The sequence below is a fragment of the Zeus faber genome (genome assembly GCF_960531495.2).
Source record: "Zeus faber genome assembly, chromosome: 8".
NCBI classification, from domain to species: Eukaryota; Metazoa; Chordata; class Actinopteri; order Zeiformes; family Zeidae; genus Zeus; species Zeus faber.
Window position 1 is genome coordinate 11,414,789 of NC_137195.1, and position 24,887 is coordinate 11,439,675.

The window sequence follows — 24,887 nt, forward strand, 5'->3', positions numbered from 1 at the left end:
CCTGTCGGGATGCTCTCCACCGCTCCACAGTAGAAGACTCTGAATTTCAGATTACAAATATAGAAAAACTATACAAACCGTATAGTATAAACTGGACAAACACCCTCAGTGACAAGCTTGTCTTTCTACAAACGACAAACAAAGCAGTTCTAGATTTCATATTATTGCCCAAGTAGACGTCACAAACTCAAGTGTGGGTTCGAGGTGAGGAATAAGGATCAAAATGATAACAATAAACAGTGTTGATAAATGCTTCACGTCGAAATTTTGGGTCACAAAACATTAGCATCTCTAAACATTAACACTAACAGCTATCTCTAATAACCCAATATCAATGACCCAATATTTGCACTTGTTAATGATACCACTGAGAAACTCATTATACCACATATTAAAGCAGTGTAATGGACGTGTCTTTAAGCACTGTCGTCAAGACTTTTTCTCATGGTGTCATCAAGAGAGTGTCACCTTAAACGTATTTACTAATATTACTAATCGTTTCTAACCTCTTAAAAGGAATATATGTTTAATGTTGGGTTTTCAGCACGCTGACTGCAGTTGGAGCGAGCTCGGAGGATCACGTTCTCCGACTGCAGAGCTGCATACTCAACGACGTTGACCACTCCTTCTACTACTACTCCAATAAAACTGTGTTTTCCAAGGCCACACTATGGCTTAACGGGGAGTGTCTTGCTCAGATGAATTCACTTCAATGTCTCTCAGTGAGTCATTTTATTTTCAGCAAACTGCTATTTTTACTGCATTCCTATGGATAATAGGAATGCAGTAATAGAAGTAGTTTCGCTTTTATTTTTTCCCTTTTGCTGGTCTCACTGATATGAATGGGTGCATGTATGTAAGAACATAATGAACATCTGGGTCATTACCGGTGTCAAGAAAATTGACGTTTTACTTTTACTTTTTCTTTCAACAATAATAAGACTATAATTCTTCCCTACAAACACAGTATTACAGGGGCACTTAATGTTTGACTTGAAGTCAAAGAAACCTGAATTCTGACAAAGATTTATTTCAGCAAATCGCTGATTTGACTGGGGTCGTATGGAACTCAGATTAAAACTATGGGTTTGTTAAGGAAATCCTCACTGATTGAAACAAAGAACTTTAAATGAATGATGAATCGACCTGAATGGGGACACGTTTGACCCCAAATGAAATTAAACCACTGGGTGGCAGTAAATACAAGCTGAGCCTTAAACACACAGACTTTATCTGCACCCTGATGACTGAGGACCAGAATGTGTTTTGTGAAAAAATATGTCTCTCCCTCTCTCTCTCTCTCTCTCTCTCTCTCTCTCTCTATATATATATAATGTATTTATTTATTTATTTTTTGATGGGGATACTCTAAATGCCTCCACCGACCCAGAGAGGACCACGGACTACAGTTTGGGAAGCCCTGTCCTAGCCCAGCATGCAATGCACCTCAAACAAACGCACCATCGACATATACAGCTGCAGAATTATCGGGATCAGTTTACTGTCTATATATATATATATATATATATATATATATATATATATATATATATATATGGGTGGCTCGTTTTCACGATGTGTGTATATATATATATATATATATATATATATATATATACACATCGTGAAAACTATATATATATATATATATATATATATATATATACACATCGTGAAAACGAGCGTACGACACATCCCAGAATCATAACTCATCCACGTGTTGATCATCAGCGCCATCTCTTGGGTTATACATTCAAAAACTCGGACAAAAGACGAAGCGTTTTATTCTCCAGCTAGAAAACAACAACAAGAACAACAATTGCTTTTACATTTTTCCCCGTTTGCAAAATGATTGTTGAAACAACAACAACAACAGCAACAACAACAACAACGACCATTGGACCAGCGCGGCGGTCCGCTCTGAGGCCACGCCCCCCTCGTTATCCGTCCCCGTGGAAACGCGAGTGACAGCCGCTGATTGGCGGCACCTAATTACGCGCGGCGCTTTAAATACCGGACAAGGCGGGCGGGGGCGCGTCCTCCTTGCGCGTCCCTCCCGCAGTGTCGCCCCCTGCCCTGGTCGTCTGGCAACATGGTGGAGCAGTTCGTCGGGCGCTGGAAGATGACCGCCAGCGAGAACTTCGATGAGTACATGCGGGCGCTGGGTGAGTGGGGCCTCCGCGGCGCGACGTGTTGTCCTTCCATGTTGCGATTGTGTGTGTGTGTGTGTGTGTGTGTGTGTGTGTGTGTGTGTGTGTGTGTGTGTGTGTGTGTGTGTGTGTGTGTGTGTGTGTGTGTGTGTGTGTGTGTGTGTGTGTGTGTGTGTGTGTGTGTGTGTGTGTGTGTGTGTGTGTGTGTGTGTGTGTGTGTGTGTGTGTGTGTGTGTGTGTGTGTGTGTGTCCCTTGTTTATCTTGCCTATGCTGGAGTGAGCTTTTGTTGTGCTCTGTCAAGTAAAAATCATTTAATCTCTTTTCCCCTCGCAAACTACAATTTTAGAGTAGATGTTGGCTCAGTTTTCTGGCCGGTAAACCACCTTACTAGCAAACACTGGTTCTAGCCTTTCATGTCTGCCAGTCACCACTGCTGTTGTGTCATAAACTACTATATGAAAGCACAGAAGTGTAACAATTGAAAGCTTTCTGCGCTGTGTTGCAGGTGTCAGCTTTGCCACTCGCCAGATGGGCAACCTGGCCAAACCCAGCTACGTCATCAGCCTGGAGGACTCCGGCGTCATTTCCATGAAGACCCAGACTACATTCAAAACCACCGAGCTCAAGTTCAAACTGAGCGAGGAGTTTGAGGAGATGACGGCGGACGACCGGAAGACCAAGGTGGGGTTTTATTTGAGGCGGTGACGGGCTGTCCTCTGGACTCTGTGTCTGACTGTCCGCACTTACAGACCGTCGTCACTTTTGAGAATGGGAAGCTCAAGCAGACCCAGACGTGGGATGGGAAGAGCACGACGCTGGAGCGACAGATCCAGGAGGGGAAACTGATAACTGTGAGTTTCAGCTCAAATTTCAATTCCTGTGCCACTCGACCTGACTGCATGGGATGGAACTTCTTAAAGTTATGTTTCGACTTGGCGCAAAGTGTCACTATTGGCAATACATTTGTGTTTTCTTCTCTACAGAAGTGCGTCATGGGTGATGTCGTTGCCGTCAGGACCTATGAAAGGGAGGTGTAACATCGACTGAGACTTCGTGAATCTCACTTCCAGTTCCTTGCACTGAAGGTTGTCTTGAAAACACGCATTAAAACAAAATATTCTGTGGCTTTGCTCTGTCTTATTACTGTGGAACTTCAAACGGAAAAGGATTTCCATGCAAATGCTTCTGACCTTGGAACGCTTCTATAGCTTTGCCCTGAGCCGTGCACTGCTACGGGATCACGTCTTGCCCATGGTACGAGGCGTAACCAGGGAGTACATGAAACCACTTCTACTGAAAAGTGGTGCTAGAGCACAGAGCGTTTGACAGATGCAACTTTTGCTTGACCAGTCATTCTCAAGATCTGTATGCTGGCATTCTGAACTTTTTGCTGTAATGAACAGTGACGTAGGGGCTGATTTTACAGCCATAGTAAAATTGGTGTCAGGCAAACAATGTTCAAGGGGGTCATCGTCTCTGGCATGCTTCTGTCTGTGACTATAACTGACTTCTACGTGCACAATTCCGAGCACTTAAATCCATCTTCAAAACCTTTTATGAATGTTAATACCAAAGTGGCTCTCAACCAGCGTGTGGTTGAAGGGTGCTCAACCAACAAGATGCATGAGCCCAGCTAGATGTCAAGCACACCCCACCGGGACTCCTGGAGCGCAAAGAGCTTCTTTCCCCGAGCTTTAATGTCAAACTAGGACTCACCTCATAGTGTCTACCTCACTGGAATACTCACGTTTTATATTCTCAGTTTGCAAACATGGTGCAATGTACATAGTATCTTTCTCTCTATAATCCTTTGTGGTAAAGTGGCACATTGCACTGCTGCCTCACAGCAAGAAGGTCCTGGGTTCTTTCTGTGGCGTTTGCATGTGCTGACATGGGTTTCCTCCACCTACATCAGTAAGGGCCCCCACCAAGAAACATCCACACATGACCAGCGACTGACACTTATTACCAGGTCCCCGGGCATGTCGACAAATGCCCCCCGAGGAAGGACAAGCCAGGAGGGGTCTAATGCAGAGGACTCATTTCACCGGCCACCAGCTAAAGCTTGTGCATGTGTTGCATGACAATTAAAGATTCTTTATCATTTTTTTCAGTTCCCAAACAGTAACTAAATACTTAACTTATGTGATTGATGGTACATTCTATTTGTAATACTCCCAGGATTAAAATCAATTTTCCTACATGCTGTACACTGCAATATCTGACAAATCAATATTTTGAATCCTGCATGAGACCGTAGAAGATCAACATTCCACTTGACGCTTAAACGTTTGGTTAGTGATACTGTTATCACTTATACTCGAACGCTGCACTGTTTGGGATGAAGTTGACTTGGTTAGATTGATGTGGAAGCAGTGAGCCTGGAAACGCCCCTTCTGCTCTTTGGGCTTGAATCAGGATGATAAACTCCTGGGATGTGTTGGAAATTAAGATCCGTAGTGAAACATTGTACATTTAAATAAAACATGTCGGTCATCGACGAAAAATGAGCTGCGCGGACAAATTATTCGATGTTATTAAAATTACGGCATAAACTTGAACAGGACACCGACGGCAGTTAATTTCCAACAGGGGGCGCTCTCGGTGTAGTTTTCATTTGGACCCAACCACGGTGTTCTGTTAAGGGGGTGGTCTGAATTAAGTTGTGACTTTATTACTTCGGTAACGCCGCGTTGATCGGAATATACTCGTTCTGTGAAAGATACCCCGCGAGGTCACAGACAGCCGCAGCATTCACCAGCGCAGTAGGATTGAATGGGACGTAGATAAAACTCGCGGTTAAAATCCAGCCTTCCCAGTGACGTCACGCAGGACGCCATCATTAAACATGGCCGACGATGAAAACACAAACATGGCTCACGACAAGGAAGGAGGGTATTTTTGCACCAAAGCGAAGCCGAGCGCGGCCAACGGCGACGTTCGGCGGCTGTCACCCAGCCGAGGGGCCGCGGAAGGGAGGGATAGTGTTTGCGAACGACGTGTGACGGCGGAATACTGCGAGAAGCTGCAGACCTGGATGTGGCAGTACTACAGCGGGTACATGAGCTGGCAGAGCTGGGTGTCGGTGTGCGGCGCGGCCGGCGCCTATCACTGCCCCCAGCCCCAGTTCACGGGCTACGACGCCCAGAACTGGTACAACAACCCGTTCGGCCTGCCGCTGTCCTCCTACCCTCCGTTCACCCCGTCCCCCATCAGCAGCCCGGCAGGGCAGGCCACGGGAGCCGCCTCCATGTCCGCTGCAGCGCCCCCACAGAGCCAGCAGCAGCCCCAGGAGCACAGGAACACGCAGAGAGCAGGTGTGTGTGTGTGTGTGTGTGTGTGTGTGTTATATCACCATTATTTCTCACTGCTCAATCAATTTGCAATTTAGAGATGTCCCTCTGGGGACGAATAAGGTGAATCAAGTGTACAGGTCACCTATGAGGTGAATAAAGTGTCTATATCTCTCCCTCTATCTTATCGTCGTTGTTTTGCATCCGTGGACTTTGCCCTTTTACCGTCTCCCGGCGCCGCGCTTGCGTTATTCACGTGCAAAAATAAATGTCGGGAACGTCGACCTGGAACCGAAGGCCCTTTTCTATTCATCTGCTCCCCCGTCCTCCACAGGTCAAGAGTTTTCCATTCCTTCACCTTTTCAAAGGCTCATCGCTGAAATGGTGGATTTCTTTATATTGTTCTTAATCAAGGCCACCATCATTATCGGCATAATGCATCTAAGTGGGATGAAGTGAGTATCTGATGTGTGTCTACTGGTGGTAGCCTTGATGTTTCAATTAAAAAAAATAAAATGATCAATACATTTGAGCAATGCTATATAACGACGACATGGGGAAGTCCTCGAGTGGCAATGTGAAATGAAACGCCTTTGCTTTTCAGGGATATCTCCAAGTTTGCCATGCATTTCATAGTTGAGGAAATAGACGAGGACACGTCGATGGAGGAACTTCAGAAAATGATGCTGGTCGCCCTCGTCTATCGGATACTGGTGTGTTTCTACGAGGTGAGGTTCTAACACCGCACATACAGAATAACTCAATTAGATACAGACCTGCGCTTTAGTCATCGGTGGCTTCACATCTCAATAAATTAGGCAAATATTCCTCACAAACTTATGTTGTATCAGAATATTATACCATACTCTAGCATACCACTTGCTACGGGTACTGTCATTACATATCATTACTGTGCAGGAATAACAGGATATACTTATGTTAGATACTTTACTTTAGGGTACTGCCAATTGCCCACATTGGTCTCACAAGTTGGCATACCTTCTCCCTGTTAACCTCCGTTCATGGAATATGTGAATATGTTTTATTTCATTTCCATTTTATTTTTTATCCCCTTTTTTTTTTTTTTCCTCCACTTGCACTGTTCAGCCAACTTCTACCGCCGTGACCCCTGAATTTCCCGCCCCTGGGCCAATAAAGTCTCATCTCGTCCGATCTTATCATCATCCTCCTCCCAGGTTGCGTGTATTTGGGGAGCAGGCGGGGCGACCCCTGGGAAGTTCCTCCTCGGCCTCAGGGTTGTGATGTGTGACTCCTCGGTGCTGGTTCAGCCCAACAGAGTGCTGGTCGTTCCAGCGTCCAACGTGTCTCTCTCTGCGTGAGTATTCGGCGATAAAGCTTTTCGATGTCTTTTTTTTTTCTCTCTCTCTCCCTCCCACAACGCGGTAGGGCCTCGCTCTCTGAGCGTCCCGCGTCGTAAAGCAGCCGCTGTTTCCCGTTCTGTTCCCAGGTCCGCCGTCCGAGCCCTGAACAAGAACTTTTCCATTGCCTTCTTTTTCCCGGCGTTCATCACGCTGCTGTTCTTCCAGCACAACAGGACTGTGTACGACATGGTGGCCGGCACCATCGTGGTCAAGCGCACTGGAGCCAGATGAGTTTTCGCTCAATGCACACATGATGACGCTCGTGGCCTCGTGGGATCTTGCCATAGCCTCTTTTTCGAATTATTAGCAGCAAGAGAAATGATGATTTGATACGTGCGGGGGATTTAACAACTATCGCTGTCCGGTTCCTCTCCGGGATCGTTGTTGTTGAAAAGCCGACTTGGATTCCGAAATGCTGCTTTTAGATTGTCTCCTGTGCCAAATGATCTTCCGATCTCAGAAAAGAAAAACAGTTCATTTTCTTTTATGAATGAACAGCAACCGCATGTCATTTTTTTTTTTTTTTTCAAATACTTATCCTTTCAGTATGAGTGTGGATTTTTTTTTTAATGCTGACCTGTATTGCTGTCCTCAAATTTACAACATAACTTGCATTTTTAAGCCTTAAAGTAAAGAGTTAGGTTATGATTCACAAGCTCTGGGTTTTTGCTTTTTATTTTCTCTGTTGTTCCACTTAAACAATATGACAAAGTATCTGTCATGACAAAAATGCTCTTCCATTACTTTATGTGTGTGTGTAAATAAATCAAGATTTAATATAGTATTATATGATGATAAATGCTTTACACATTCTGGAGGTTGAAATGGAAACACCACTAAAATTCCTTTAAGGTTGCTAGGTTTTAAATTTTGCATGCTATTTATTTATTTATGTTCCTGTTCTATTTTCTGAAGGTCACTTAAATAATTATCAGGGGCCGTGTGTTGAAGGATATCCTCTAAATCATGTTCCATAAAATTGGTCCTATTTGGCCTTTTAACATGATAAAAGTTTTAGTTTATTAGAAAATGACAATGCCCCTCTAATATTGGGCAGGTGTTTTGGTTCTGGGATTTTTCATGCTGCGCGAGTTGCCTGCGTAGGACGTGGAATAATGAATTAATGATGCCGTAACATGGTGCAAGGAGTATTACGATTTTTTTCTTTCATAAGCATTGAATAAATGGGTTCCTTTAAAATGAATTGTCAAAGAAGTGACAAAGGGATAAACTTTTGAAATTCATTTTTATTTATTTTTTTATTCAAAGCTTTATTATTTCCATGTATAAGGGCAACATCTGTATTATCAAAATCCTCAACCCCCTCCATGTGATATCGTGTATCAAAAAATGTAACTAACGGTGGTTTGTATGATGGATACAGGTTGAGGTCCCAAGAAAACAGTTCATGTAACTAATACAACTGGAGACCACAGGTGATTAATTTTGATAAAGATGGTACAGCTGGTGTTTAAATGTCTTACATCAAATAAAATTGTTTTCACATTAATTTCTACTTCGCAATCTGTGTCCATTATTTTAAACAGCTCAGGTTAAAGATGTCGATTGTCCCAGATCCAGATCAATACACAGAAGAACCGCAAGTGATTTCTACTCATATCTCTTTCAGCTTTGTAATTTATTGTAATACAAGATGACCAACAGTGATTGTGGAATAACTTACAGTCGTAGAAGTGACATTTTCCAAATCAAAGATCACAAGACTTAACATTTACTAGAAGCGCGTTCAATGTCCTCACTTTTTAAAGACGTTTGGCTCCACCCAGTGGTTTTATATTGGTATTACAACCAGGAAGTGTGTAAAATTCCCCTCAATTAACTTTGACATTTGTATACGTTTGTTACTCTTTCATCGAGAGCAAGTGGATTTCTGACCAGATTTTTTTCTTATTCATGATGTGATTATGTCAGAGTTATTTGTTTGCGGGCACATTTAAATATTATGTTCGGAGCCTATTTTTTACTAGCAAGAGTTAACATGATAATGCTGCCATGTGCAATGTGCCATGCAGTTACTTTGGGCAATAAAATAATATAATGGATATAATTATTCAGTAAAAAAAAAACAGAAAACTGCCTAAAGCTTCAGTGATTGATGCAAAGGAATTGCGTCAAGATTGACATTGTATTTTTCAATGCTGGAGTGTTACGTTGTGTAATGTGATGGCCCATGTAACAATGGAACTCTAAAAACTCCCTTTGTAATTCATCACATCTGCAGGCATCCCAGGGAGCTCCAACCCGAACCACTTTCTGTGGATGGATGCAGCAACAAGACGGCCGCCAGGTAGGATTTCCAAAAACGGGCCTTTATTTGTCCGACGCCATCGTTCCTTCCTCCTCGCGAAGAGCTTCAAAAAACGCAGCGGGCGTCCCTCACGTCAAGGTGCACCAGAGCGGGCTCGCGGTGCCGCAGATTTATTGTTGGCCATACGTCCCATGGCTCCCAGAGAGCGGCAGGGTGTCGCCGCGTCTCCCTGTGTGTGTTCGGCCGCTGCCTGTTGGTATTCCTCTCAAGTGGAGTCAGTAATTACAGGCTGGCTGCATCCTGCCAGAAAGAGAGGGAGCCGGTGATGAAGAGGCTGCTCCACTGGCTGAGAGAGGAGCCCAGTGCACATCCACAAGAGATTCATCAGGCAATCAGGGCGGTTTTATATAAAACACACGCACGCATGCACGCACTCACACGCGCACACACACGCGCGCACACACACACACACACACTACCCCTTGATTCATTTGCACGACTTGGGTCACTCATACATATTTCACTTCTTTCGCGGCCTCATTATCTCTTAACATTGTACTGGTATTTTTTACTCTTGGTATTCGTATCACAATTCAATCTGTAGAAACATGTCCTGTTGGATAAGAAGAGAAGCAAAGTCACTCTCCCCACTCTCCATAATAAATGTTATTTTTTTTTTTAAGTAAATAGCAGATGAGACATTGATGAGAATGGGAAGGAACAGGTTTCGGTTTTGGGTGTGGGCTGCAGTTACTTGTTGTTTCTCGTCAGGGCGGTGTTGGAGGCCCCAGGCACGGACAGTGGGAGGCCCTTCTTCACCTCACTTCATGCAAGCATGGCTGGTCAACAAAAACCATTCGGACAGAGTCCACATTTTGCCATCCGGGTCACGCCCATCGTCTCGTGAATCGGATGAATGGACGAGACGGTGTCGTGGTAAATCTCAAGGCGGCCGGTTTGACTCCCTCTCCATGCCATAAAGTGAGACTTGCAAAGAATCATGGTTTTCTTCCACGTTTTCAAGATTTTCTTGTTATAGCCGCAGGCAGCAATATTTATTAGGGTCCAGTTTATTCCTTTTAGGTACGTGTTCGCTTTTGGTTTCCATGAAATGCATCACAAGTTACAAAGGTTACAAACATCGTGGACGTAAGTCTGCACGTTTGTCTTCCGGCGTCCAGTTTAAATATCCCTGAAGAATAGCGTTTTTAAGAACTACGATCGTGACACCTGGGTGACGCAGTGCGGACACAAAAGAGGAGGTCATTTCCTCCGATTGTTCTTAGAATTTACTGGGGGGGGGCGAAAATGTCTAGTTTTGAATGATTATATTTTCCAGAGTTTTGTTTAAAACACATGTTTTCTACAAAACCGGGCTTTGTAGAAAACAACGGCGTTCCTGCCCTTCAGGCTGGACCCCTCATAATAATCATAATAATAATAATAATAATAATAACAACAACAGTAATAATAATAATAATAATGACAACAACAATAATAATAATAATTATAATGATTTACATAAATAGAAGGCAATACAATATAAATAATAAAAAAGCAAATTAACTATTGGTCCTGTATTATCAGCCTGGATTACTCATGAAAGCAACAATTTGTGACTGAGTGCATCATTTTTATCTGGGCCATCCTCCCCAGACAGTTGCTGCTCGGGGCCCACGTACCTTTCTCTGTTTTGTGTGGGAGTCTGTGAAATATATGTAGTAAATATAGCACATTGAAAGGATGTGGGCAGAGCGAGGATGTGCAGAAAGCATCAATAGTACTCCTGTTGAGAACTCGTTCATATGATTCCCCTCGTGAGTTTGGTTGGTCTCCATGGTCTGTCCTGTGGAGCCGGCCAAACTGGTTCACAACGTCAGTGAGCAATTTTGGAATGTTTGAGGCATTGAGAGGTCGTATGAAGCTCAACGTCTCCACCTCGTTTCTTCCTCATCGGCCGTGTTTATTTGTCTTCGTTTGGCGTTCGGTGCGATCACGGGGCCTCCAGCTCACGTGCAGGGAAGCAGCGCCTCGATTCTTCTTCCGGTTTCTCTTCGAGCTGTCCACCTCCTCCTCCTCCTCCTCCTTCTCCTCCCCCTCAAATCACTCCCACCCCTTCTCCCAGTTGCCTAAACTACGATCTGGGGATGATGTGCGTAAGCGGTGCCTCGCTATTTTCGGCTGAATGGAGAGCGTCCTGGCACTGGGACTCGTGGGATGAAAATCTGCTCATTCTGTCCGAAGCGAGCTCCCAACGTACGCACAGCTTATACAGACATGTACGAACGTCGTCCGCACTGACTGTTTGCATCTACGACAACACAGCTCGCAAAACTATGTGGATATTCTAACTCAAAGGGTGTGCTTTTGAAAGAAATCTTGATTCGACGCCAAGATTTTTTTTAACTTTTTAACCGTCCATATTAGGTGAGATAGGTTAGATGAATAGAAGTGAAGAACTGGTATAGAACTAAACCTTTTGTACACAATTGGCATCTGGATTTCTGTCAAAACAAACCAGGGCCATCTATGCTGCTTCTGCTGTTTGAGTCCCAAGGTGGATTTTATATACAGTAGATGTAAACATTCATTTGAGTTACTTTTCAGCTGGTTCGCATTTAATCCCTGATCCAGGCTCAGGGTCACTGCACTTTGCTCAGCCAGCAGCTGAGCTGACCGTCGCTCAACTGCAATCGCTGATTTAATTCAATGACAATTATCCTCGGGTTACCTGACTCACCGTGCATCCACCTGACTCACCCTGCATCCACCTGACTCACCCTGCATCCACCCCACTCACCGCGCATCCACCTGACTGACCAGCGCTGAGAATTAAGGGAAATAACAATATTATTCCATGCAAACTCTCAGATCTGCCACGCTTGCACCTAAACAGCGAGGTGAGCTCCGTGTCCCCCCCCCCCCCCCACCCCCGCGCTGCATTCCCTGGATCTGGATTAACAAAAAATAAATAAAAAAAAGCGCCTTTCAGCGTGTAATGCAACACCACCATTGAGCAGGATCCACGGAGCCTCCCATCCCTTTTTAGTGGGCACTGGAGACCGTGGAGCGCAGCCTTGTTGCCATGGCAGCAGCAGGCTCTCCCCACACAGTGTGGTTGTGGAGGTGGTGGAGGGAGAGAACCCACGTTGCTCCCTCCGAACACACCGTCCCACGCACACACGCGCGCACACACACACACACACACACACACACACACACACACACACACACACGGGGTCCGCCGCCTGTCTGTGGTTATTTACCTCCCACTTCCACCGCAGACAGACGCTCCTAATCCCACCACCCACTCCGCGCTCATCATGATTGGTTATCAATTACACATCATGCATGGTGTTTCTCCATGGTGCACCCTCACTCCCCTTTCCTTGTTTCTCACATTCTCTTTCTTTTTGAATGAATGCACTATTTTCTTTTGTAAATATCTTGATTTGAGTTGTTTATTTTCTCAATATAAAGATACAATAACACAATGACATTTCCCAATGCAGACCCATTAAAAGTCTGTATGATAATCATAATGATAATAATAATAATAATAATAATGCCAACAACAACAATAACAACCATGCCAATAATAATAATAACAACAGAAAAAATAAATAGCATAATAATAATCATAATAATAATAATAATAACAACCACCACCTTTATTTGTTGGGCACCTTTCATAAATATTTTTGCTTTCCATTAATAAAAGGCAAATAGCAACAATAAAAATTCATACATGCAAAATGCATTTGATATAAAAAAAAGGAAATATATATTAAATTTCAATTCTGGAAGCAGATCAGCTGGCATGTGTGTTTCATGTCCGGACATGTCCCGTCTGCTGCATCAGGGTGAAACGCCACAAAGAAAGGAGTTCAGTGGAAATACAGAATGAATAGAAAAGAAGAACAGGATGTGATGTTTGGACAACACGACACCGGACAATTCCAAGGTATCTGTGCACCGTGGTGTGATATGTTTGGGATCCGGGCTGTTCAGCACACGATCACGTTGACGCTGCGTAAAGGGCCTGTCAACTCCATAGACTATTCGAGGTAGAACTGCTTATGGGTCAGGTAAACAAAAAAAAAAAAATCAAATAATGAATTGCAGTATGATTTTTACACAGCCATAAAGGTCACATTATATAACCCGCAAAGTTCACAGTGAAAGCAAGCACACGAGGAGGAACGCGAGGACGTCAACATTATGGAATGCCATTTCATTTAAGTAAATCAATACACGAACAAACAAATATTGTCTATAAAATAAATCCTGAAATAAATAAACGGGACAGTAAATATGTAAATGCATGTGAATATGCATAAATAGATGAGTAAATATAGTTCAATAAATAAATAAAATGGTTTTTTTTTTAATTTGAAGGAAGGACGCTTTTCAAAAAGACTTCTTTTGTTAATTTCAGGGGACCTTTATTTCACAATGCCACGTTTCCGTCTGTTACATACTAATTAATGAAGTGCGGTTATCGCAGCGATTTAGAGCCGGTGTCGTGCCGCCAAAAAGTGACGGCGGCACCTGCCTTGTTTTACTCCTCAAAATGACTTGGTTTCTCTCACGCGGGTTCTATTTCAAAGAGTATAGATTAGAAGATTATAAATTGAAATACGCCTGAAGGGACAACACGACTCATAACGTGCCGCTTTCGACGTCCCAAACCACAACGTGCAGCTTTTTTTAACCTGCCAAAAAGCGACCGCGGCTCCCGCCTTGTGACCCGAAAGGTTGTTTCTGTCCGAAAATGACGACATGGTTTCACCCACGAACGTTTTATCCGTGACCTGGTGTCGCCGCACCCGGCGGACGGATCCCTTTTGAGGCGCGACGCGCGTCCCGGTGGCTCCACAGTGCGAGCGTTTCACTCGCTTTCGCGACTGGAAGTAGATGCGTGCGAACTGTGGAATGCATTTTGGAGCACGCACTTTAAAAAAAAAAGTTTTACAAAATTCTACACAAGCTGCCGCATCGCCCCCCCCCCCCCCCAGCATAAAAAGGTTGATCACAACTGGGGACGTACCGATCCCATATTTATCGGCTGATGACGTCCGCATCCGCAGCTCATTCACCGCATGCCGTAAAGTAGCAGCGGCATATCGCGACGTGACGTCAAGGGACAGTCGCGTGGTAACCACGTCACCGCCGTGCGTCTGGCGTCCGCCATGTCGGGGCGGTGAAGAGCCGCTGTACGATGTGTATTGCGAGATGCAGACTTCCCTACAAATCAGCTGGAAATTTGGTTTGTAACGAACGTCGGATGTTGAACATGATACTGGCTATTTATCGGAATTCAGTTCAGTCACTGGGGGCGGATCTAATCAACTCTATGCCGAAACATTAACCTTCTGCACAGCCACAACCTCCTCTGGGGACATGCAGCCTCCCATCTATGAAAGTGAAAAAAATTGCAATTTCATCTTTTGTGAGTTTCTCCAAAAATGTCGATTTCTATATCTATTATAGTGTGAAGCCGCCTGGTTGCTTGTTATTGTATTAATAAGTAAATCAATTAAATAATAAAATAAACAAGACTATTTTTGTGATATCCTTTGTGTCTAAACGGACTGAGGAGACTTTTTTTTTTTTTGGCGTTTAGAACTTAGAAGAAATACTTTATTATAGAGGTGTTCATACCGTTCAGACCATTTATACTGTTTATACAGTTTAAAGCAGTTTAGAGTATAAATACTACATCATTTGACTGGGGTCCGGAGTTCGTGTCCTAACATAAACGCCGTGGGAGTGCAGAGTAAGGCGAGCCTAGCTCTTATGTTTGGACACAAAGACAAACAGGACACAGTGCGGCTGGTCAAGCGGAACCAGGTGACCCTCCACCGTGGCCGGCTCGCTCCCCTTCGGCGCCTGGCTCCACCCGAGGAGGTGTCGGGAGCTGAGGACCGTTTCTGAGCAACCACTCCTACCACCGTTGCGTAGGTGAGCGCCAACAGCAGCGCCGGCTCCCCCCGTCTCTCCGCCGGCTCTGAATCTGTGAGACAACCACGCCCCGTTAGTCTGCATATAACAGATGGAAATGTGGCATTAGGAAATAAAAGGCCCCGGAAATAAACAATGTAGAATTGTGCAGGGCTGCCCCCGACTAAAGATTTTCCTAGTCGACGATTAGTCGTCAGTTTAAGCCATTAATCGACTAATCTGTCGCACATTTATGATATTAATTTAATTATTTAAATAGATGTTTTTGGGGCATCAGAAAATGGTTTGAGCTTCGGGGCTGAGAAAGAATTTTCTAACTAGCATTGTCAACACTGTGCTACATTACAGATAAAAACAAAACCTAATAACCAGCCTTTAAAATATAAATTTAATTTACAAGCGCTGCGTGCATGAAGCGAGCCGCCGTTAATTACAGTGGCTCAACATTACATCGGTGAAACTTATTAGGCCCAATTATTATTTTTTTAATGTGCACATTTAAGGGGGTTTGGGCACGCCTCCGGCCCGTCTCCGCCCATTCCCTCAGGGCATTTAAAATACGATTTGATTATTGAAGAATGTGATTAACGGTTTCAAATGGCTCTAATAATATACGCAGTGTCTTTTATAATGTAAGCAATATTTTTTCTGACTTTTAGACGAGTCGATTAGTCTAAGTTTAAACTTCCGTTTCAACCTCTCAGTTAGTCCCGAGGACCATCCCTATTCTAAATGTGTCAGAACAACCAACAAAGGGACTGAGCATTTCTGTTAATATATCTAGCAACACAAACGCAATCATTTATAACTAGCGATTACAATATAAATGTCATTTACAAGCCTTACAATGCCTGCAGCTATATGTATGAAGTTAACGTTGATTGCAGTGTAATGGCATCGGTGTTAGATTGCTTCCCTATAACCCTCTATATCACTATGCAATTTTGTCCCCGGACACGATCGCTTGGGAAATCGAAGGCTCGATTTACAGCACAAAGGAAGTGTGTGAGCCATCGGGCAACTAAAAGAGGAAGAGGAAGAGGATGGCGTTCCCAATCACTGTCCCAAACTGGGCAGAGTGGAATGCAATCTCGTAACTAACTCGCAACTTGGTTTGAACGGCGATGTCTCAATGAACACGGTGTCTAACTGAACACGATGTAATCCTTTGCAACAGAACAGCGGAGGTGCCAGGTCGCGCGTCCTGCCCAACTGACTTTTAATCCAGTAGAAAATCGTGACCATTTCAATTGACCTCTTTAGTGAACACACTTCTTCCTTCTCTCTTATTTCCAAAGTGGTGTTGCGACAGCGGCGCAAACAATAATACCGCTTGGAAAGGCTTGGGGGGGAGGGGTGGGTTGTCTGTTTCCACTTTAATAGTCATGTTGCAAATATATTTACAACATTCCGCTGACTTCTTAGGGTGAGTTAGTTCATGTTGGCGCACGGGTCTGAGCAGAGCGGCATCAATTTGTGCACCCAGCTTGTGTGTTGCTTTCAGTGTGTATGTAAGGTATAGACTCAAGCATGTAAAGTATATCCCTTTTATCTCAATTTGAAGCAGCACGATAGAGTGCACTTGATATGAATAAAGGTTCAGATTCCCCGTCCGAGGCCCATAATAACGGCCGATATTTGGGTTTCTGAAGAACTATCAACATCGGTTGGAATTTGACGGATAAAGTGCTGATAAAGGTTATATCCTACAGATTGGTAATACCAGCAGGTTTAGAAGCCACGAGTAGCAGTTAGTACAATTCCAATTTATTCTTCCAATTATATTTTCCAAGATTAAATATAATCTTGGAGAATATTGAATAACCATTAAAGGATTGTCAGTGTCAATAGTAAACTGGCAGAGACTGCTGGGATAGGCCTACTTTAAAAGTATATTCATCCCCACTCGGCTTTTAGCCCTAAAATTTACATTTTTTTGATAATCACCCCGAGTCAATGCAAAACATAATCCGTGTTTGTGTCCTCACACGTGAAGTTTGCCGTCAGCTCCAGAGCAACGGGTCTAAATTGTGTCGGTTTTATTCTAATCCCAAAAGTTGATAAAGTTGATGAAATGTCTCTGCGGGACGTGCAGTGTTTAGTCCGTTTGAATTGAGCCGTGTTGTTGGGCTCTCTTGGGATCTTATTGCACAGAGACACCGTGAGGCAGGACTCTGTGGACTTGCATTTATTTGAGGACAGGTAGTATGATCACAATCAAAAAGTATCTTTTTCACCTACAAGGAAAGTGACTTGGTGAGGGTGGTGCATACACTGTAAAAGACAAAAAGCAACACGATATAAGCAAATATAGACAGCCATGTTCTCAATTTTAGGATAAAGAAATCACACGCAACAAGTCTATTGGCATCATCAGCGATCTTTCCGTCATCCTCCTCTAGACGACATGCCAACATGGCTTCTACATTACCCACAATGCAATCTGTTAAAGTGACAGGCCCCGGCACTACTGGATCTGTCCTGGAATTGTGTGTTAAAAGTAACAAATGAAGATGAGGGATTTAAAAAATGTTTTTTTTTTTTTTTTTAATAAAATACTATTTTCATTTTAAATTTGTTAAATAAACGTGTGTGCATTATGCCATAAAGGACACAAAAAACAATAAATAAAAATATTAAAATAAATGTGGAAAAAATATCGGCAGATAATATCTGAATTTATTGCCCCCTGAAATCTGTATCGATTCATAGATCACAGGCTATTTGATGCCATTGCATGGAAGACATCTTATCTGCAAGTGGAGTTAAAATTCTCAAACTGCAAAACCTCTCTTTAGTAATCATTAATAACCACTTACAACAACTGTGTCCTTTGAACGACCTGTGGGTTGACAAGAGAATCACCTCGGGTGAGACAAATAAGCATAGAAACAATCAACATGTACTTGACAGAACACCCTGCCAGAACCGCCAGCCCAGCAGGCGAGCTGGCGGCGCCCTTATGCACACCCACGCCCCACGCAAAGGCCCCCGCCATACTGCAACCGGTGCCCCACCCAGCCACAAGCCCCGAGCAGACCTCAGGGCTTGTGGCTGGGTGACCCCAATCAGGTCTGGTGGTGTGTTGTTTGGACTAAGAAATAAGATAAGATAAGATAAACCTTTATTAGTCCCACAACGGGGAAATTTACATCGTTCCAGCAGCAAAAAAGGGGACAGCAGAAAATAGAGAGCATATCAAGTACACACTTTAAGCAATATAAAATATATAGAAACATAAAAAAATCACCATAAATAGGAACCAGAGTACAAAGTGGGTGGGTACATATCTTGGGTGGGTGTGTATGTGTTCTAAGCTGGTATGAGTATTAAAATTGTAGGACAGTCAGGAGGCGCAAGCAGACCAAGGCAGGAGTGTAAAGGGCCAATACACTCCCCTTACATTGTCAAATATCTTTTAACACGTTTATCTTTTAATTTTTAGAGTAGCCCCTGCAGTACCCTGCAGTAGCCCAAGGGGTACGAGTAGCCCCATTTGAGAAAACGCTGTTCTAGAGCACTGCTTTTTAAAAACCCTGGCAGCCACTGGGCCAGCAGGGGGCTGTGTATGTCACGGGAAAAAAACAACAACTTTAATGTTGTGACTGTTGGTATTATGAAAAATATTCTTGATAGTGAAAATGTGCAGTTCATAGCCTGAAATGATCAATCGGTAGGCCTTAAGCAAAGCACATTTAATCTCAAACCTAGAGTCTTTGTTATGTAATCTTTATTTACTAAACTTGTCAGGGCAGCAGCTTTATGGGTCTCAGTCTGCAGGCTTGAAGGGAGGCCCTGCACGGCCTGTCTGGATCAGCGGCTTGGCCCAGTCTGCTGTGCTGCAGAGGATAAGGAGGCCCAGGGAGAGGAGGGCCCCTGGGCCCCAGCGGCAAGCTGGCCTGGGCGGGGTGTTTATTAGCCCTGCCTGCCTGCCTGCAAATCGTGATGTACCCCCGGGGCAGATATGGCGATGGTCTGCAGAGGCCTAGAGGAGGCCTGGTGCTGGTGGAGTGGAAGTGGAGCTGGGGTTGATCTCCCATAGCATGAGATAGCACAGTGATTGTAGGTCAGCTTACAAGGCAGATTAGAGAGAGAGAGAGAGAGGGAGAGAGGGAGAGAGAGAGAGAGAGAGAGAGAGAGAGAGAGAGAGAGAGAGAGAGAGAGAGAGAGATTTGTCTCTGCAGGATAAATGCAGATGAGAATGATCGAGAATAAAGCGGTGCATTAAAACAGCTTTGACATTCTAGCAGGGGCAAACCATTTTAATCCTGCGGGTTTGTTGTCGGGGCTGATATGCCAGCGTTTGTATCTCAGCGTATCTATCAGTACTGGTGTACCAAGCAGTGAATACGCCGCTGAAATGCTCTCTCTCTCTCTCTCTCCCTCTCCCTCCCTCCCTCTCTCTCTCTCTCTCTCTCACTCACTCGCTAATAGCCCCTCCCCCCTCCCTCCCTCCTCGCTGTGTGAGCGTCGTCTGGGCGTGCGGCCAAGTAGAGTGTGTTTTTTTGAATGAATACCTGATGAGGCTGGCTGGGGGAGGAGCCATGTCAGTGTGTGAGTACTGAGGGAGAGAGAGAGAGAGAGAGAGAGAGAGAGAGAGAGAGAGAGAGAGAGAGAGAGAGAGAGAGAGAGATGGGAGGGAGAGAAAGATAGATAGAGAGAGAGAGAGAGAGAGAGAGCGAGCTGGCGGTCTGGTGGCCTTGCATAACACGCTGGAGCAGCCAGGGAGCAGGGCTCGACGCGAGCTCGAGCAGAGGGGGGACTTCCTCCACCGTCGGCCCTTGACGGGGACCAGATTTTTGGAGGAAGCCTGCGCCGCCAGGTCCAGGCAGGCAAGGGCAGGGCAGGGCCGGACCGGACCTGGACGGGAGGGAGGACCGCTGGGAGGCTCAAAGGAAAGGCGATATTCAGGAAGAGGAGTCCTGTGAGGGGGAACACATCTCCAGAGAGCACACAGGGCAGGAGCGATCCGTGGACATGGGCTGCAGAAGGCGGCCGTGCAGAGACTGGTGAGCTATGTTTAGAGGTGTGACGTGCGCCGTCTTGATTTGCAGCGCAGTAGTATTTTCCGTCCCTGACACACCGCTCACACTACGCTCGCCGCCGACCCCCCGGCGGCTCCGGTCGTAGCATCTGCCCGGAATCCTAGCGGTGACATCAGGCTATTAATCCCCGGCGCTCGCAGAAGTGCTCGCAGGGAGCGAGGCGTGCGCACGCAGCCGTGCATGTGCGTGTTGTGTGAGGGGTGTGTGCAGCACTGTGGAGTCATTGTGAAGACAAGCAGCCTGCTCCCTCTGTCTTTTCTTAGTGTCTGCTTCAGTCTGCCGCACGAATGATCCGCCTCTTAAAGAGACAGGCGCTGGCATTGTACAGAAAGCCGCGGGGAAATGGCTCATTTGGGCATTGAAGAGAGCCATTACAGAGTGTGGTTTTTTTTGGGTTTTTTTTTAAGGAAGAAAGCCGTTTTGTTTTCATAAAATCAACGGAGATCTTGCATAGTATCGATTCACGAAGACTGACACACACTGCTCCCATACGGCTGCACTAGAATGGCCTCCCTCCCTTCTCGGATTTATGCTGGAGCTCCCATAGTCCAGCTTGATAAAGACGTTTTTGTTTTCTATATATAGCCTTTCGCAGCACAGACCACTCACTATGACTCTATGACGGGCTGCGTGTGTGATCCTCACGCTTTGGCTGTGTTTGGAGAATCCTCCGGTCGCACCGAACCCTGGGACGTTACAGCCGGTAAAGTCACTAAATGATCTTTATCCCCCTCTTTAATCGTTTTCCCCCGGCTGGTCCCCGCTGTCTGAAATGAGTCAGTAGTGCATCACAGCGCCGGGTTTACAACCGCTCTGAGAACCCGAGACTAGAACCAAATCTGGAGAGCTGGGAGGCTGAGCTCGTAGCCGAGGGGTCAGAGAGGAGATGCTACCCAGCGGGGGGCGGGGTGGGACGCTCCTGGAAAACACACTAAAATCCCTCTGATTCAAACTCACGCACACACATACACACACACACACACACACACACACACACACACACACACACACACACACATACCTATTTTTGTGGTTTGTGGCGCTTTGGAGTGGGAGTATGAAAGAGGATCACATGGTGAGGTTGCTCTATCATTCTGTGTGAGGGGAGCACGGGATGAAAAGCCCCAGTGTGGCAAACCGAACAGAGCGGAGCCTGTGTCCTCTCCACTGTCATTCATCTCAACATGTGTAAAAAAGTGACAGTCCCTCCCCCCTGGGTTCGAGGACGGTCCCAGAACCCTCCCGCGCTGCGACCGCCTCTGGGTCTGGGTCTGGGTCTGGGTCTGGGTCTGGTTCTGGGTCGGAGTGGCGGTCATTTCTTGAAAGCTCCTCTTTGTTCTCTGTGGTATGATATTTGGTGATTTCACTCTTCTGCTAATAAGGCAGACGGTGGAAAATGTAAAATGTATCTGGAGAGGTTCTTGACCGCAGAGGGAGTGTGTATGTGTGTGTGTGTGTGTGTGTGTGTGTGTGTGTGTGTGTGTGACTGGCACTCTTAGGCATTTTGGCCATGGCGACCATATGCAGAACATGTTGCCTCTAGGACACACGCAAGAAAACAACCTCCCTGAAATCAGAACAGCTTCTGTCTCACAGAGTGTGTGTGTGTGTGTGTTTGTGTGTGTGTGTGTGTGTGTGTGTGTGTGTGTGTGTGTGTGTGTGTGTGTGTGTGTGTGTGTGTGTGTGTGTGTGTGTGTGTGTGTGTGTGTGTGTGTGAGATGGGATGTGCGATGTCATGGCCATCGCTCAGAGCGCCTCTCCGCCGTCCCAATCAGAGCACGCCGGCTTTGTTTTCACACTCTGCAAGCCACGGCCAATCCATTGTTGTTGTGCTGCCCCCGATGTGATGTCATGGCTTTGGGACCGCAACAGGGCAAGCGTGGTGTTGTTGCCATGGCGTTGTGAGGCTGTCTTCCAAAAAAAAGTGTTGCCGTGGCGATGCTGCTCCACCGCCGTCGCTACGGCTGTAGCCGTGGCGGTGTTGCTGATTGGGGATCTCTCGGCGAGGCGGGGGCTACGATGCTGCGACGCTGCAGGCTCTGCTCAATGTGGGTCAGGAGAAGCAGCTCTCTCTCTCTCTCTCTCGCTCTCTCTCTCTCGCTCTCTCTCTCTCTCTCTCTCTCTCTCTCTCTCTCGCTCTCTCTCTCTCTCTCTCGCTCCCTCTCCCAATTTTTTCTCTTCACTCTCCTCTCTCAGTCCCTTTATGCTTTCTTTACATTTGCCATCTTATGTTGACTTTCACTCCTCTGCCAGCCAGTGTATCCTCCTTTACTCTCCTCTTCTCTCTCCCTCTCTCCTCTCTCCTTCTCTCCTCTCACCTCCCCTCCTCCCCCCTCCCCCCCTCTCCTCTCCTCCCCTCTCTGTGTTGCTGTATCTCTTTCCACTCCTCCTTCTCGTGTCCTTTGTTAGCACTGGTTCATCTACCTGCTTGTGTGCTCAGATTACTGTGCACAGAAGCTTTGCTGCTCCTCAGCTTTTTGGTTGCAGTGACCTTGTCAAAGTCATAGTGATGTGTGTGTGCATGTGCGTGAGCGCGTGCGTGTGTGTGTGTTGGTGTGTGTGCGTGTGTGTGTGTGTGTGTGTGTGGGCACGGTGGGGGGGTATGAACTCATCAACGTCTCCTTTCATTTTCGTGCCCCCCGCCCCCTCTCTTAATGTAACATGACGGTCTCCGCTCAAGTCTCCCTCCGTCTATATCGTATAAAAAGACAGTTGCTCGTGTCCCCAAAACAGCACGACTGCTTTGAATGGGGCGCGAGGCGGTAAAGGGCACTAATGGACGTATGTTTGTGTTTCATACTCTCTATCTGTGTCGTGCCTCTGGCTAATGAACTGAGCTCCGTGCACTGAACCTCAGATAAGCCGGCAGGAGGGAACCGCCAAAGACAGAATGAAACAGGCAAGGACCCTGGAAGACATCGATCCAGAGTAATAATAAAAACAAATAAAGAAAACAAAAGGAATGCACGACATGTGAATGGTTCCAAAAATGTTCTACGCTCGGATAACGGGGCTCAACAATGGCTCCGGAGCGCCTGTGTTTGTTCTGGCCCGAGCGCATTGATTGTTTTGAGATATGAATATCCAACTATGTGCGGGTCCATATGTCAGAGCAGCCCCCGGTCAAACATTGACAGCGGTTTGCTGCGGCCCCTGGCCTGTTGACACAGTTTGGTCCCTGTGGGTAACCCACTTTCTAATCTGCCACTTCCATCGACACTCCCACCGAGCGCTGCTGAGAAAAGGCCGTCAGTGCTCACTTAACCCGGGCATTCAGACCAAATCTCTCTCTCTCAAGTAAATTATGAGGAGGAGGGAGGACGAGGACACTGATAACAGGCTAAAATAGGATTTTGGTGTCGGAACATACGATGGAAACGACAAGAATAGAACATCCAGGGACATGGGAAACATGTCAATATTAAAGAAAAGTGACTCATCATAGCTTATTAAATTAAAATGAAATGAGATGTTATCTTACAGATGAAAAAAAACGATATTTAAGACATCAAACATCCTAAATCCCATCAAGTGTCCCCAGACGATCAGTCTGTTTTTAATACAAGGATTATTAATCTGCATTCTGTTATGGGACGGGTTTTCAACCCATCACGGTCTCGGGGCCATCCAAACACATTTTTCTTTCTTTAAACAAGCTCTTTTCAATAATGACATTTTTGTATGTTATTCTCTTTTTTTACATTCTACTTCCGCAGACATATGTGTTTTCTCTAAGCAAAGATGAACAAGAAACATCTTTTAATTTCCCAACTTTACCATATGGTTGTTCTCACTCAGCCAAAGAACAGATGTGAAGCACTCTAGACTGCTCAACGATGTGCAGAAGTTTGGCAGAATGTGAGTGACCAAACGCTGATTGTCTGAGACAGCAACTGCAGGAACAACAGGGAAATGGCATCTTTTTATTGGAGGACATTAGATTCACATCTAAGCTAAGTTATTTTTATTTTCAATCCATTCCTCACATTTAAATGCATTCAAAGGGCCAATGAGCATCGAGGGCCACATTTGGCATTTTTGCCGGCTTGCTGCCAATTTAATATGCCCGCTCTGTATTGTTGGGGCTCCGTATCATTGGTGAAATTCGATTTTTTTCCAATTCTGCCTGAAAATGATACAACAGAAGCCCATTTATATTTTAAGCATTGTTTTCAATGCATCACTCACTTTCTAATATTGGTTTCACTTCAGTGTTTCATGCTCACACAGGGCTCCTCTCTGGGGGTGGGGGCTGCAGGAGGCTCAGTATTCTCCGACTGAACACTAAACCTTTAAGTGATGGAGGAGGCTGAAGTTCTTTCTGCTCATGGACTGTTGCCCTGTTAGACACACGCACGCACATACACACACACGCACACACGCGCACACACACACACACACACACACACACACACACACACACACACACACACACACACACACACACACACACACACACGCAATAAAAACACATTCACGTCCTCACTCTCAGCATGAAGGACTACATAACAATAATGGTGGCACAGACTTACGTACGTGGTGTGTTGACAATGTTGATCCTTGACGGGAAGCTGTTGTTTTAAGGGATAAACACACAGAAGGAATTTTTTTTTGCTCCGGGCACCGTGAGATAAAAAGCCGACAAGAAATATAAGTTATAAGTGGACCCTCTGAAGAATTATTGAAAAGCCCTTATTATTCTTGGTTACTTCATGATATATTATAAAAAATGCAGGAAAAATGGAAAACAGAATTTTTACTTCGAAGGGCCAAATACTGTATT

At 45.3% G+C, this 24,887-nt stretch overlaps 2 protein-coding genes across 2 annotated transcripts; both read left to right on the forward strand.

Moving 5' to 3' along the window:
• Positions 1–2,092: 2,092 nt before the first annotated feature.
• Positions 2,093–3,215, forward strand: fabp4b (fatty acid binding protein 4b; the record flags this gene model as incomplete). Its single annotated transcript, XM_080005992.1, has 4 exons — positions 2,093–2,165; positions 2,657–2,832; positions 2,901–3,002; positions 3,135–3,215. The coding sequence occupies 4 exons, from the start codon at positions 2,093–2,095 to the stop codon at positions 3,186–3,188; spliced, it is 405 nt and encodes a 134-aa protein (XP_079862118.1). The 3' UTR covers positions 3,189–3,215.
• A 1,808-nt stretch (positions 3,216–5,023) lies between these two features.
• Positions 5,024–8,301, forward strand: LOC307233657 (protein FAM8A1-like; the record flags this gene model as incomplete). The annotated part of the gene is made up of 5 exons (XM_080005031.1): positions 5,024–5,468; positions 5,779–5,899; positions 6,049–6,172; positions 6,641–6,780; positions 6,913–8,301. The coding sequence occupies 5 exons, from the start codon at positions 5,024–5,026 to the stop codon at positions 7,055–7,057; spliced, it is 975 nt and encodes a 324-aa protein (XP_079861157.1). The 3' UTR covers positions 7,058–8,301.
• Positions 8,302–24,887: the final 16,586 nt, after the last annotated feature.